At 41.8% G+C, this 13,644-nt stretch overlaps 1 protein-coding gene across 2 annotated transcripts in view; it reads right to left on the bottom strand.

Moving 5' to 3' along the window:
* Positions 1–13,644, bottom strand: part of RIC1 (RIC1 homolog, RAB6A GEF complex partner 1) — a 312,556-nt gene that overhangs the window by 256,574 nt on the left and 42,338 nt on the right. For both annotated transcript variants that reach the window (XM_029613872.1, XM_029613883.1), the window contains exon 3: positions 548–627. In XM_029613872.1, coding sequence (XP_029469732.1) covers positions 548–627 — 80 coding nt within the window. The remainder of the gene's footprint in view (positions 1–547; positions 628–13,644) is intronic.

The following is a 13,644-nucleotide window of genomic DNA, read 5'->3' as shown; positions in this document are numbered from 1 at the left end:
CAGCAAATGAATACTTGATTATGGGTCACAAAGTACAGCAATTTTTGGTTCCATGTCTGATATGCCTCACAAAACTCTTACCTTCAAGATCACTGGTTCTTGAAGACTACCCAATTGGCCTGATTTTCAGGATATCTACAAAGCATGTAATATATTTGCATATACTGGTAAACACAAGCATATCTCATGTCTATTCATTGGAGATATTATAAAAATTAGACCTACAGTATGGGCCTGAAGGACCTGATTGTGAACCAGTGTGCTAGAAGGCTTAGGTTACAAAAATGTTCAGTTGAACAGTCATTATTCAAATTCTTCTATACTCCCAATATTGTGCTGCCCTTTAAACAAACTATCTTCTAACAAGTTTACTATAAAATCCAATTCTGTGGGATAGTGACTATACATAAGATTAAATATTAACCAGTTTTAAGGGCCAAAAACAGAGAGAAACCCCCCCCCCCCCCTTACTTAACTCTAAACATTTCTTTTCTATTTCTCTACTGTATTAATCAGAGAAAACATTAACAGAAAACACAAATCTTACTTGGGATATACAGGTCCATATAGGTATTTGTCCTCTCCCGCTGGGAGAATATCAAAAAACAAGATGTATCCATTTGTGGTCTAGGAAAAAAAAAATTTTGATAAATGCAGTGTATATTCTAGTTAGCCATTTATTTGTTATTGCACAAAACTACCTATTTTCAGTCCAAAAAATGTCTGTTCTTGCTAATAAAATTTTTTAGTTCAATATAAAACCATAAGGAAAAAGAAAGCAATACAACAGGTTAATAAACATTATGAGAAGCTGGGCAATAGTTGCTATTTGGTGGATTTGGAGGGATATTTTATTCAGTGCAAAGCTGAAATGGATAGATTCCCTTTGCCCCAGATTACCATTTAAAACAAATCAAAAGATTATTAGACTTCTGGCCTTTTTTCAACATAACCAAATATGTCTACCTAAATCTTCTACAGAATAGTCTACTGAGGTCAAATAAGATCTATATGTGGTTTCCAAACCACAGAAAAAAATTCTACTTTAGAATTACAACACTTATGAGAATTACAGATTATAAATTGTGATTATATTGATTGTTTTTTGTTTTCTATATAGTAAATGGGAAATGACAGCACATAAAAACCAAATGGCCCATCCAATTTGCCCAGCTGAGATTAGTCTACTCTGGGTAGATGCATATAAGTTTCCAAACACATAGAAACATGACGGCAGAAAAAGACTGTTTGATTTATCTAGTCTGCCCATCCACCTAATTTATCTTTACAATTTCCATCACTCCCTCAGAGATCTCCTATACTTATCCCATGCTTTCTTAAATTCAGATACCATTTTTGTCTCCATCACCTCCACTAAAAGATCGTTCCATGCATTTACTTTCTGTAAAGAAATATTTCTTAAAATGACTGAGTCTACCCCTTTTCTCCCTCTTCCAATGAACCCTCATGACCCATCATTCTAGAGCCTACTGTGCAATGAATCTTGAGATATTTAAATGTCTCTATCATATCTTTCCTATCTCGCCTTGTAGTGGGGAATATAATAAAAAGCTGCTTCTAACTTTATATATTAAAAAAAAATGTAGATTTATTCTGATTATGAATATTTAGAAAATTTGTTTTGGACATCAGATAATGTATTGTTAAACAAACTTGATAACAGATGATAAGTAAACAAGCCTTATCTTATTACAGTTTACATAATGTATATTGTATAAGTAGTTTCAGAAAATTATCTTTAATAGAGGTAGTGTGGTGCAATTCTAAATTCCCATCTTTTATCTCTGCATTGGCGCTTACTCTGAATCATTCTGCTAGCCCAAATCAGGAGCTTTAGGCATGTAAATGGGGAGACACTGAATATGCAGAGATGTCATCTTCCTTCAATCTTCTTTGTCTCAGATGATACAAGTTCAACAGGGCTTTTTTTTTTTTTAAATTACTTTTAGATGCCTTGAGAATACAGTTGAGAACGTGTCCTTTCTGATTGCATGTATGTTCAAATTCTCTCTCATAAAAGGACTTCATATACAACATCCTATTTGAATAGCTAAGCTATACGATGCTGGCCATTATACAGTCATAGCTATTTTGTAGTACTTAGTAACAAATGTCCATCTGTAGTAATTTTATCACAATTATTACATTCTCTTCTGCTAAAGTCAGCATATTGCCTGCTGTTTAGATAATCAGTGTTAAGCATATTACTGGTCCATTGTTTTAATTTTAAAGAAACTTCAGTCTTCAGCCCTTTTTGTTATTAAACAGTCATTTGCAGTATCTGCAGTGTTTACAGAGGTTTCTGGAGTACTGCCCCATATAGAGTTGATAGCAAGCAATCCTACCTCTTAAAACAGTTAAAATTATCATCATCATCTATCAATTCATAATCAAAACAAAAATATATAAATCATAACTCCTAAAATATGAATTAAATTATTGTAATGATGAGAATTCAATAAGCCAGAGATCATGAAAGTAAAAGTGTGACAGTAAGAAGTGATTAGATTAGAAAACTATTGCGTTTCATAAAATGCCTTCCTGAATAGCCAAGTTTTAATTTCTTATTGTTGTAGTCTGGTTTCGGTCGGTAAAGCGTTCCATAAATTAGCACTTGCTAACGATATTGCTCTCTCCCTTACCTGAGTCAAACGGACTGTTTTTAATCGATGGAATAGGCAAAAGTCCTTGATTTATAGATCTAAAATTTCGCTGCGGTGTATGTATTTTTTTTTTAATGCATTTTAACATAATTACAAGAAACAATCTTGTTTGAAATATGGATAATATTACAGTTACAAGTAAAAAAATAAGAAAAATCAAGATTATCAGAAATAGATTATCACATATACCCACATAATACAAAGGAAAAAGGGGGGGGGGGGGGAGAAGCCTAGCATTTAGAGCATTTAAACTAAGAAGTAATGCAAGTAGGCCATTGAGCAAATTCTCCACTGCTCTACCACAACCGGTTACTGAGTGGACTCCATCAACACCCTTAGCCGTTCTGGTTCTTGGAATACATATTTGGTATTCCTATAGTTCACAAGGCATCTACACCGGTATCGTAGGAAGAATTGTCCTCCTTTTGTCAATACACCAGATCTTAATGCCAGAAACTTCTTCCTCCGGCACTGTGTAGCCCTTGTGAGGTCTGGGAATACCCAGATCTTCTGCCCATAGAATAGTGATGTTCTTACTCTAAAGAAGAATTTTAATACATTGTCTGTCCGATTGAAATGTAAAAGTAACCAATAAAGTTCCTTTTTGGGTTATTTCCATATCTTGTGAATTTTGCAAAAATTCAGACAAATTCAAGTTCAAGTCAATTTCCTTTGCTGGTGTTCCTTCTTTCATGTTGGCCTGCTGAGCTAGATTTTGAGTTCTATTTCCCAGAGGCAAATAAAAAGCTTTGCTCACTACAGGCATACATGTATCTGGCATTTTAAGTGACTGTCTAACATATTCCTTAAACAGATCAATTGGTGCCATCTGTGTTATAACAGGAAAATTTAGAGTTCAATAACCACATGCTATTCTCCAGGTATTCTGGCTTTTTTAGTATACATTGATTCAGACAATTAAATTGGTTTGTATTTTCTCTATTTTGTTCAATCTTATTTCAACTTCTGATATTCTTTGTTCTTGGCATTCTATCAATCAGAATTCTTAAGAGTTTTTGTTTCCATTACTATACCTGTCAGCGTTGTTACCGCTGCCTCAAGCCTCATTATCGCACTCCATAGTGTATCCAAAGTAATATTCATAGGTTTTGTAATTTTAATCTTACCACTCTGGGTTTTTTATGTATCCCCATCTGATCGTAGACTAACTGCTTCAAGGGCTCCAGAAGATAATTCTCCCAGACCTTCTGGGGTAGAAGTAAACAAGTTTGCCATCTGTTTAGAAGATGGCATTCTCGCAGCGGCCTGCAGCTCATCTACGATTCCAGGAATCTTACCAATTCTCCCGGCTCTCTCTTCTTCAGTTAGTTGCATTTCCGTGCTCTCTCAGAGCCTCTCCGTTTCTGAAGCATCTTCATCCAAGACTGCTCCCGGAGGCATAGGTGTCGCCGGCGCTCCCGGGGTTAAAGAGATCTCCTCTGCCAAAGGAGGAGTGCCTCGCTCTAGGTGCTCCTCCACCACAGCAGTCGCTCCGGGCGTATGAACAGGGGTCGCCGGAAAACGGTCCTCAATTCTCTTCTGAACCATCTATAATTGTTTAGATTGCATAGGCTCTACTCCTCTTGAGTTTAGCTTTATGCTTTGTATGAGGTATCGAGGCAATAAGTGAAAATTCTTTTCCAAAGTAAGAGGAGTGTTTTCGGTGTGTTGTTCAATGGACGGCCATTTTGCTTCTCCCCCTGTATTTTTATTGCTGTATTGAACCAGTCTGTTTTTTCTCCGTAAAGAATTTTGTGCACTGTTAGAATTTTGTAATCGACTGTATTTTATCGGTAGCCAATGTAATGATATAAGAACTGGTGTGATATGATCCTGTTTTCTGTTTCGGTGAGAATCCTAGCTGCTGTATTCTGTAGAATTTGTAGTGGCTGTATTGTTATTAGGAGGTAATCCTAATAGTAAACCATTACACTAATCCAAATTGGCGAAGATGAGCAGTTGAAGTGTAGTCCTGAAATCATTTTGGTCCAGAAAAGGTTTTAATCGTTTTAATATAGCTAATTTATGATAACCTTCTTTGACTTTGGATGTAATGTGGGCTTTGCAATTTAATTTGGTGTCAATTAAGAAACCTAGATCACGTACTTGCTGCACGGGTTGAATTATTATATGTTTATCTTCTTGCTCGTCCTTGGAGAATGTAAATAAGAACTAGTGACATAGATGGATTTTATAATTAAATACACAATACTTCCTTGTGCAGTAGAACTGCTGGCAGTTGATTTTAATCTCCAATTAAACATTTTTTGTTGTTGAATTTAAGTTTTGCAAAATACATTTGAAACGTTTCTGTGCTCCTAGATTATAGTCCAGGAAAGTGGCTAGCAAATGATCTTGTATTTTTGTCAGCACTCTGTTTCAACAGCTTGCAGAGTTCAGTAGAGAAAAAAAAATGTATGCCTTCTAAGATATCAATGAGATATGTCATTCATTTCTACTTAAAAGAAATGTGAATATTTCATGCTGCTTAGTTTCCTTGTTTGATAAAAATACTTACATATGAATATGACACTTGTATGAATTACTGTTATGGAGTCTTAAGTAAAATAGACTAAAATGGAAAAAGTTGGTGAGCACAGAAGCAGGGCAGCTTCAAAAATGCCTGGTGACATTGCAATATGCTCTGAGCTTCCTGAGATAACTGATCTGGCTTATTTCCCCCAAAGGAAAGAAAAAGAAGAAATGCTTCTAAGTAAAGGGGACAGAGGCCACATGATGAGAATGAGCTAGGGTACATGCATCAGAAAGGGGTGGGTCACTGGGGCCATGGCCCAACCAAAATCTGACCTCTCTCACAGTACTGCTGTGGGAAGGGCCAGACAGAATAAGAGGAAGAGGGAGGTGAAAGAGGGGGTGGGGCAGGAAAAGAGAGAAATGGCAAGAGAGGAAAGGGGGAACAGAGAGGGAGAGAGCAGAGCTTGATTGACTTTATATAAACATAGCATCTACATCAAATCTGAAGACTACCACTTCAAGCTCACTAGTGGTATTCTTGCCTTACTAGTGTAACCATCCCCAACCCCCCATAGGTACCTCATTTATCCCCAGGCAACTGATCCACTCTCCAGAGATGTGAAGGGAGCTGTTCTCAATAGAACTAGCTGCAATATTTTCCTGCATATGCTACTGAGCCAGCATATACTTAGTCCACACAGCAACCTAGGCCCCTTCTCCTATGGCTCACTGTCAATGCAATATACGATTTGAAGACCCAGATTCAATTCCTGAACTTGTTTCTACTTTAGCAGGGACTGGAAGCATTCACTGCCTCTGAAAGGGAAGGAATTCAAGCCATCAGGCAATAGTCACAGGTTCTGGGTCCAAGTATAGCAAATTCTCCAGGCAGCCACAGTCTATGGCCCCTGGTCAGTAATGGACTCTATAAAGTATGGGTTAGACGGAAGGGATTAAAAATGACCCAGTGACAGTAATATTCTAGTCAAGGGGCGTTACTAATTATTCCCTCTGTGAAAGATGCAGGAAAAAAAAAGTTTGAGGACTAGGGCTTTCTTCAGTAGTGCCTTCTTCCTTGTGAAATTGTCTACTGGCACTCAGGTAGGAACACAACACTCACTTTCAGGAAGAAGGTTAAAACATGGATTTTCCTTGGTAGGCCACTTGAAGCCACTATGTTTGAAAGGCCTAAAAAGTTTAATATTGAGAATGGGTGATGTTTGGATTTAACTGGGCAGTAGGGACACGAGACAGTAGGGTTTTAACTGTCTTACTTCCCTTCAATTTTGTTTAGTTTTGGTTTTTTTAATGTTTTAGTGTTATGACATTTTTATAAGATAGTTTAATGGTCAAACTGTAAACTGCACTGGGCAATCCATTTGTATCAGGACTGCAGAATAAAAATCAAATAAAAATACATGAAAAAAAATCCCTAGAGATATAATAAAAATTCATGGCACTGTTGCTCCAATAAGGAATTGCCCAAATTAAGCCAAAAGCATAAACAGGAGGAGATGCAAGTCAAAAAGCAAAGTTGCCTTCCTTTTAACAGGTATTCTACAAGACAGCATTTCAGCTACACAAGTGACTCATGTGGCTATGACCACCACCAAACAGATTTTTCCAGAGCTTTCTGAAAAGGCATAAGCCCCTCTTGTCCATGCCACTGAAGCTCCATAGCATCCCTCACTTCTAATTTAGATTTCACTGGGAGAAGAACATCTCCAAAAAGCGAGGTGGGTGGGTTTTATTTCTGGGAGAATTCTGCAATGCAGATATTAGTCTTCACACATGGATAGTAGTCCTCTCACCTGGGTGACATTCAGATAGAGCCACAATGCGGAAAACATGTCAAAATTTCTACAACTTTGACTAGGCACGCTGAGCATGCCCTATATCATGCAGGATTCCCTCTCCAGTTTTGAAATATAGAATTGATTAAAATAAAAAATAGGAGAATCCCAACTCCATGGTGTGGTAGGCAGGTTTTATGAGGACCAACATCCTACTGCCCTTGAAGAACACCTGTTATGGGTAAGCAACTGTTTTATCCTAGGACAAGAAGGATGGTAGTCCTCACACACGAGTGAATCCCTAGGTACAGGCTGTTCCATAATACAAAAGGGGACCAAAAGACACCAAAACCAGGTTCTAACAGGCACAACACCAGTGCTGTTAGTAACAGAGGGGGAGACAGCCTGACCCCAAACAGGCCCTAGGCGGGAGAGATGGGTTCTACGCCTCAAACAGGTTCTGAAGGACAGACTGGCCAAACTTACTGTCACATCTGCCATCCCTAGCCAGACAGTATTGAGATGTAAATGTGTGGAGAGAACTCCACACTGCAGTCTTACAGGTCGCCTCCACAGAACTGCTCACAAGTGGGCCACCGATGCTGCCATGGCTCTAACAGAACAAGCCTTGACATGAACTCCAAGATACAGTCCCACCAGGGCATAACAGAAGGAGATGCAATCTGCTAGCCAACTGGATAGTAAATGTTTGGCATGGCAACACCCAATCTACTGTTATCAAACGAAATAAAATTGGGTGGACTGTCTATGGGCTTCTGTCTGCTCCAGATAGAAGGCTAAGACTCGTTTGCATTCCAAACTGTGCAGAGCTCATTCGCCATGGTACAAATGGAGCATGGGAGAGAATATTAGTAGGACAATTGACTGGCTAAGTTGCAAATTCATCACCACCTTATGCAGGAAATTAGGATATGTATGCAAGACCACCCTATCATGATAAAACAATGTAAGGTGGATAAGTCACAAAGGCCTGGAGCTTGCTAACCCCTGCACACTGAAGTGATCACCACCAAAAATATGACCTTCCAGATCCCATACTTCAGGTCACAAGTGCGCAGCAGCAGCAGCAGCTCCAAAGGAATTTAGTCAGCTGAGCTAACACCACGTTGAGGTCCCAAGACATAACAGGAGGCCTTATGGGAGGCTTCAATTAAAGCAGGCCCTGCATGAAATGTACAACTATAGGCTGTACAGAGATGGCATGTCATCTATATCTTGGTGGCATGTGCCAATTGCACTAAGATGAACTCTAACAGAGTTGGTTTTTAAACCAGCCTCCGATAGGCATAGAAGGTAATCAGGTTTTGTGTGGGGCAGGAGAATGGATCTAGGCCCTTCTGCTCACATCACATGGAAAACCTCCTCCATTTCAGTCCACAGGACTTTCTAGTGGAAGGCTTTCTAAAAGCTGCCAGGACCAGAGACATCCTCTGAAAGATCAAGCAGCTGCAGAATTAACTCTCAATATCCAGGCTATGAGTGACAGGGCCTAGAGGTTAGGATGCCACAGTACACTTTGAACTTGCATACTGACAGGGGATCTCTGAAAGCCCACAACGTGTACCTGATCATCCAAAGCTCCAAGAAGTTGATTTAACAAGTGTTGCTGAGGGGACTAGAGACCCTGGGTGCTGAGCCCATCTACATGAGCTCCCCACCACAGGGTGCATGCATCCGTGGTTAGGACAATTTGAGTAGGAGGACTTCAAAAAGAGCTCCCCCGTTCCAGATTTGAAAATTCCCACCACCAGGACAATGAGTCCCAGAGAGATGGGGTGAATCGGATGCAATCCTGGAGGCTCTGAGTGGCTGATCTCAGGGTCCATTGGGCTCTGTACATGTGTAAATGTGCCAAGGGACTGACATTGGATAGCTGTGGCTACATGGTCCAACAGCCTCAACATATGCCAGGCTGACACTTGTTGGCTCTGCTGAATTTCTGTGGCAATGGTCAATGTGATGGTCCTTTGACAAGGCAGGAAAGCCTTGGCCTGAGCCAGGACTAACAGTTTCTATGAAATCCGATTGAAATGATTGGGCTGAGATGGGACTTCAGTTAGTTGATGACGAACCCTAGTGACTCCAACACCCAGATGGAGTCTGGAAGCTTCTGCCTGAGATGTGCTCTTGACCAACCAATTGTCCAGATAAGGGAAAACATGCAATCCCAGCTGCAGAGATGTGCTGCCATCATGGCCTGGCATTTTGTGAAGACTCGAGGGACTGACACTAGCCCAAACGCCAACATTCGGTACTGGAAGTGCTATTTTCCCACCACAAATCGGAGATACTGTGACCGGGGAAGATCTCGATGTGCGTGTGTCCTTTAGATCGAGGGAGCACAGCCAGTCCCCTTTTTGTAAGAGGAATGACGAGACCAAGGGAAACCATCTTGAACTTTTATCTTTTTAGAAACTTGTTCAAGGTCTTTAGGTCTAGGATGGGAAGGAGGAGTCCTGTTCTCTTTGGAATCAGGAAGTACTTAGAATAGAATCTCTGCCCTCTTTGCCCTGGTGGTATGGGCTCGTCTGCCCGTCTGTTAAGAGGGAGGAGCGCCCCACTAGCAGTACCTCCTAATGCGCTACTGGCCTCCAAAATAGGCATGGAGGACAATTTGGTGGGACACCCAATAGGATCAATTAGAACCCTTGACGGACAATGGAAAGAACCCACTGGTCAGAGGTTATACTGGACCACTGGTTCATGAAGAACAGCAGCCTGCCCCCGACCAGACAGTCCAGCTTCCTGGGTACAGGCGACTCCATACAGCCCAGCCAAAACCTGGAGTTGACTAAGGTGCTGGCAGGGGCTTGGGGGCTCTCTGCTGCCTGGGACAGCCATGGGAGCCCTGATGGTGTTGCCAGGAATGAGGGGGCAGAGGACAGTACTTCATGTGTCCCTGTCTCACCAGCTTCCTGGCAGAGAGTTGTAGGATGGTTTCATGATGGTCCCGAAGTGAGGAAGTTGACATTTATTGAATCCGGCCACCTTCTGGACGAGGTAGACCCCATCCACCTTTTTATTAACGGGAGGCACTGTAAGGGGGTGTTTCCATATCCTGAGCAGCAGCTCTAAAGATATTGTGCACCAGGACCACCACGATTTCCTTAGGAGGCTCCACAACCTGGAGATCTCAAGCATTTTGTGCCTGGCATCCTCCTCTGTTAACAACTGAAACAGGATGGCTTCTACCATTGCCCTCACAAATCCTGCGAAAATCAAGACCTCAGGCAGAGACTTCCTTCGCTTCTCTGTAGCAGAAGGATCTGATGGGAGATCCTCAGAGCCCTGAGAGTAGGGCTCCAAAGCATCATCCGCAAGGGTCATAGGGGGTCCTCATCCTTACTGTAAGCTACAGGGGATGGAGCCCTAGGTTCTTGGCCTTCAAAGAAGGTGCAGACACCGGTAAAACTGGTCAGTGGACTGCATGCCCCAGCATCTCTGCCAGCCAGGTGGAGCTTCCTCGGAGGAACCGGCAGCGACCACCGTATCAGTGGGGGGAGGGGGGGAGCCCTCTGTGCCCCACTGGGCACTAATGCTGTCCCGATAGACACCAGCTGGGTCGGTAACGCACCGATGAGCTTCTCTCCAGAGGTCTGATGGAATCTGGTCCAGTGCAGACTGTGCCACAGGACGAAAGCCCTGCTGTGCCCGAACCACCGCCAGCTGGACTCTGCACTCCAGCAACTCCTCTGACATAGCTAACAATCTATGCCCTTATACGACAAAGATTATCAACCAGTCCCAAAAAAACAAACAACCGTGGTTCTCAAAGGAGCTTCACTCATTAAAACAAGACCTGAGACAGAAAGAAAAGAAATGGCGGAAGACCCCCAACCCCAGCTCTCTAGCCTCTTATAAAGCCACTCTCCATTACTACAGAACTGCTACCCTACGAACAAAAAGAGACTTATGCCCTCCGAATCCATGATCTGATATTCAACACAAAGGCTCTCTTCACTTATGTTTCCGATCTCACTAAATCTGCTACCTCTACAATTCCCGAGGACCAAGCCCAATCGAAAGCCAATGATCTAGCTCTCTTCTTCCAGAACAAAATCTCCAATACTCTATCTAGACTACCTTCCAGTCCTAATACTCCACCCCTGGACGCCTCCCTCCTCCCGAACTCGGATGCAGTGTTGGAATCTTTCAAACCTACCCATACCATAGAGCAGAGCTTTCCAAACTGTGTGTCGCGACACGTTAGTGTGTCACCTGCAGTGTGCAGTTGTGTTGCGCAGTTGTGTTGCGCAAGCCCAGTCAACTCCAAGGCGAGTTTGGGCTTTTTTTCCCTAGAGAGTCAATTTTTTTTTCCAGTTCGTGGGTTGCTTATTGTTGGTCGATTTTTGCTGTCAATCACGGGTTTTTTGGGCTTGTTGGGTGGAATTTGAGCCCAGCTGTCCCTGTCATTGGCTGCTGCTGCCGATGGAGGCCTGGCCATGAGGAGTACTGACTGCAAGCAACAGTGTCTGGTGATCCTGGAAGGTTTTATGCTGCACGGCAGGCTTGAACCCTGAAGGGAGTGAAGCATTTAACTGGCAACAATCAAAAAGAAGAGGTACATGAGTGTGGGGGTCAAACATGTGCTTGGGGGGGGGGGGGGGGGAGAGAGATGAGTGTGTGGTGGACAGAAATGTGCCGGGGGGGGGGGGGGAGATGAGCGTGTGGGGGACAGACAATTTGTTTTATTATTGTTACTAATAAATTATAACATTAATCTTGGATTATTATATATTTTTAATATAAATGAGAGGTTTTCATGAGATAGGTTGTCATGAAACATTTTATTTATGTATATATTTAAGGAAACGTACATAAATTGTCGAAATATGTTTCGTTTAACCTTTAACCTCTGATTTGCTAGTAGACTGAATTACTGTGTCGTGAAATTATGTTTGTCTAAAAAGTGTGTCACCAACATGAAAAGTTTGGAAAGCTCTGCCATAGAGATTGAATCCATCCTAAGAAAAATGAAACCTTCCACTCACCCCCTAGACCAAATACCATCTAAATCACTACTTCTAATACCGGATTCTCTCTCTAAATATCTAGCAGATATTATCAATTGCTCACTCTCATATGGAATCTACTCGGACGCTCTCAAACTGGCTACTCTCAAACCTATACTTAAGAAATTGAACCTGGTTCCGGACGACCCTAACAATTATCGCCCTATTTCTAACCTACCTTTTGTAGCCAAGATCGAGAAAGTGGTAAATAATCAATTAGCAAACTACTGGAAGAACACAAAAATTCTCCATCCGTCACAATACGGATTCCGGAAATCACACAGTACTGAAACCCTCCACATTTCACTCTTAGATCATATTTACTTGGGCCTCAACAAAGGACACTCCTTTCTGCTTGCACTTCTTGATATCTCCGCAGCGTTCGATACAGTAAATCACTCCACCTTATTAAATCGGCTATCAGATATAGGAATCACGGGATCTGCTCTCAAATGGTTTGACTCATTCCTCAACAATAGAGGCTACAAGGTTAAAATCAATAACAAGGAATCACCACGCACCAACTCTCCACTCTGAGTCCCCCAGGGCTCCTCCCTATCTCCCACTTTGTTCAATATCTACCTCCTCCCTCTCTGCCATCTGCTCACTACTCTAAAACTGAAATTCTATACATACACCGACAACGTACAAATTTTGATCCCGGTAATTGACTCGTTGGCAATAGCAATCAAGCAATGGAACACTCACCTGCAAACAATCAACCTTCACCTTACAGGCTTTAACTTGGTTCTTAACACCGCTAAGACAGAATTACTACTTATCACCCCAGAAGACTGTCATCTCCAACAACCACCATCTAAATAACACCCAAATTTCTCAAGCCAGAGACCTTGGAGTCATAATTGATAGTCACCTGAACTTAAAAGAAGTTTATAAACAATACGACCAAGGAGTGCTTCTACAAATTACAGGTGCTCAAAAAACTCAAGCCTCTACTATTCCACCACGATTTCAGATTGGTTCTCCAAGCTATCCTGTTCTCCAAGGTTGACTATTGTAATTCTATCCTACAAGGTCTCCCAACATCTACGACAAAACCCCTCCAGATGCTTCAAAATGCGGCAGCAAGAATCCTGACAAATACTAATCAGAGAGAACACATTACACCCATACTAAAGGATCTACATTGGCTCCCAGTTAATTTTAGAATACTTCACAAATCACTTACTATCATTCACAAAAGCATCCACCATCAGACCCCCCTCGACCTTCTCCACCCGCTAAAACTACACTACATGGCTAGGCCAACAAGGGAAGCTTACAAGGGATCCCTACACGCCCCAACCAAAACAGTGCGCCGATCAACCATCAGAAATCGGGCACTCTCAACGGCAGCCCCCTCCATCTGGAACGCCATTCCTCCAGTCCTTCGGCAGGAAACCTGTCTCCTAACTTTTAAAAAGAAACTCAAGACTTGGCTGTTCAGTCAAGCCTTTTCCTGTGCTTAAATTCAGTTTTACCACTCAGAATCTAATCCAACACTTCATCTGCAACCCCTAAACAAGCACTAAATTCTCATAATATGCCATAGTACAGAGATAGACTATACAAGCATCCCCACATGTATTTAGGTATTAGTACCTATTATTGTTTTACACTCCCACTTTCATTTCCAACTCCAGTTGTACTCCCTTGTTT

This window comes from Rhinatrema bivittatum, chromosome 1 (assembly GCF_901001135.1).
Source record: "Rhinatrema bivittatum chromosome 1, aRhiBiv1.1, whole genome shotgun sequence".
Classification (NCBI taxonomy): Eukaryota; Metazoa; Chordata; class Amphibia; order Gymnophiona; family Rhinatrematidae; genus Rhinatrema; species Rhinatrema bivittatum.
Note: the sequence above shows the minus strand (reverse complement) of the source record. Positions and strands in the feature narration are given on the sequence as shown.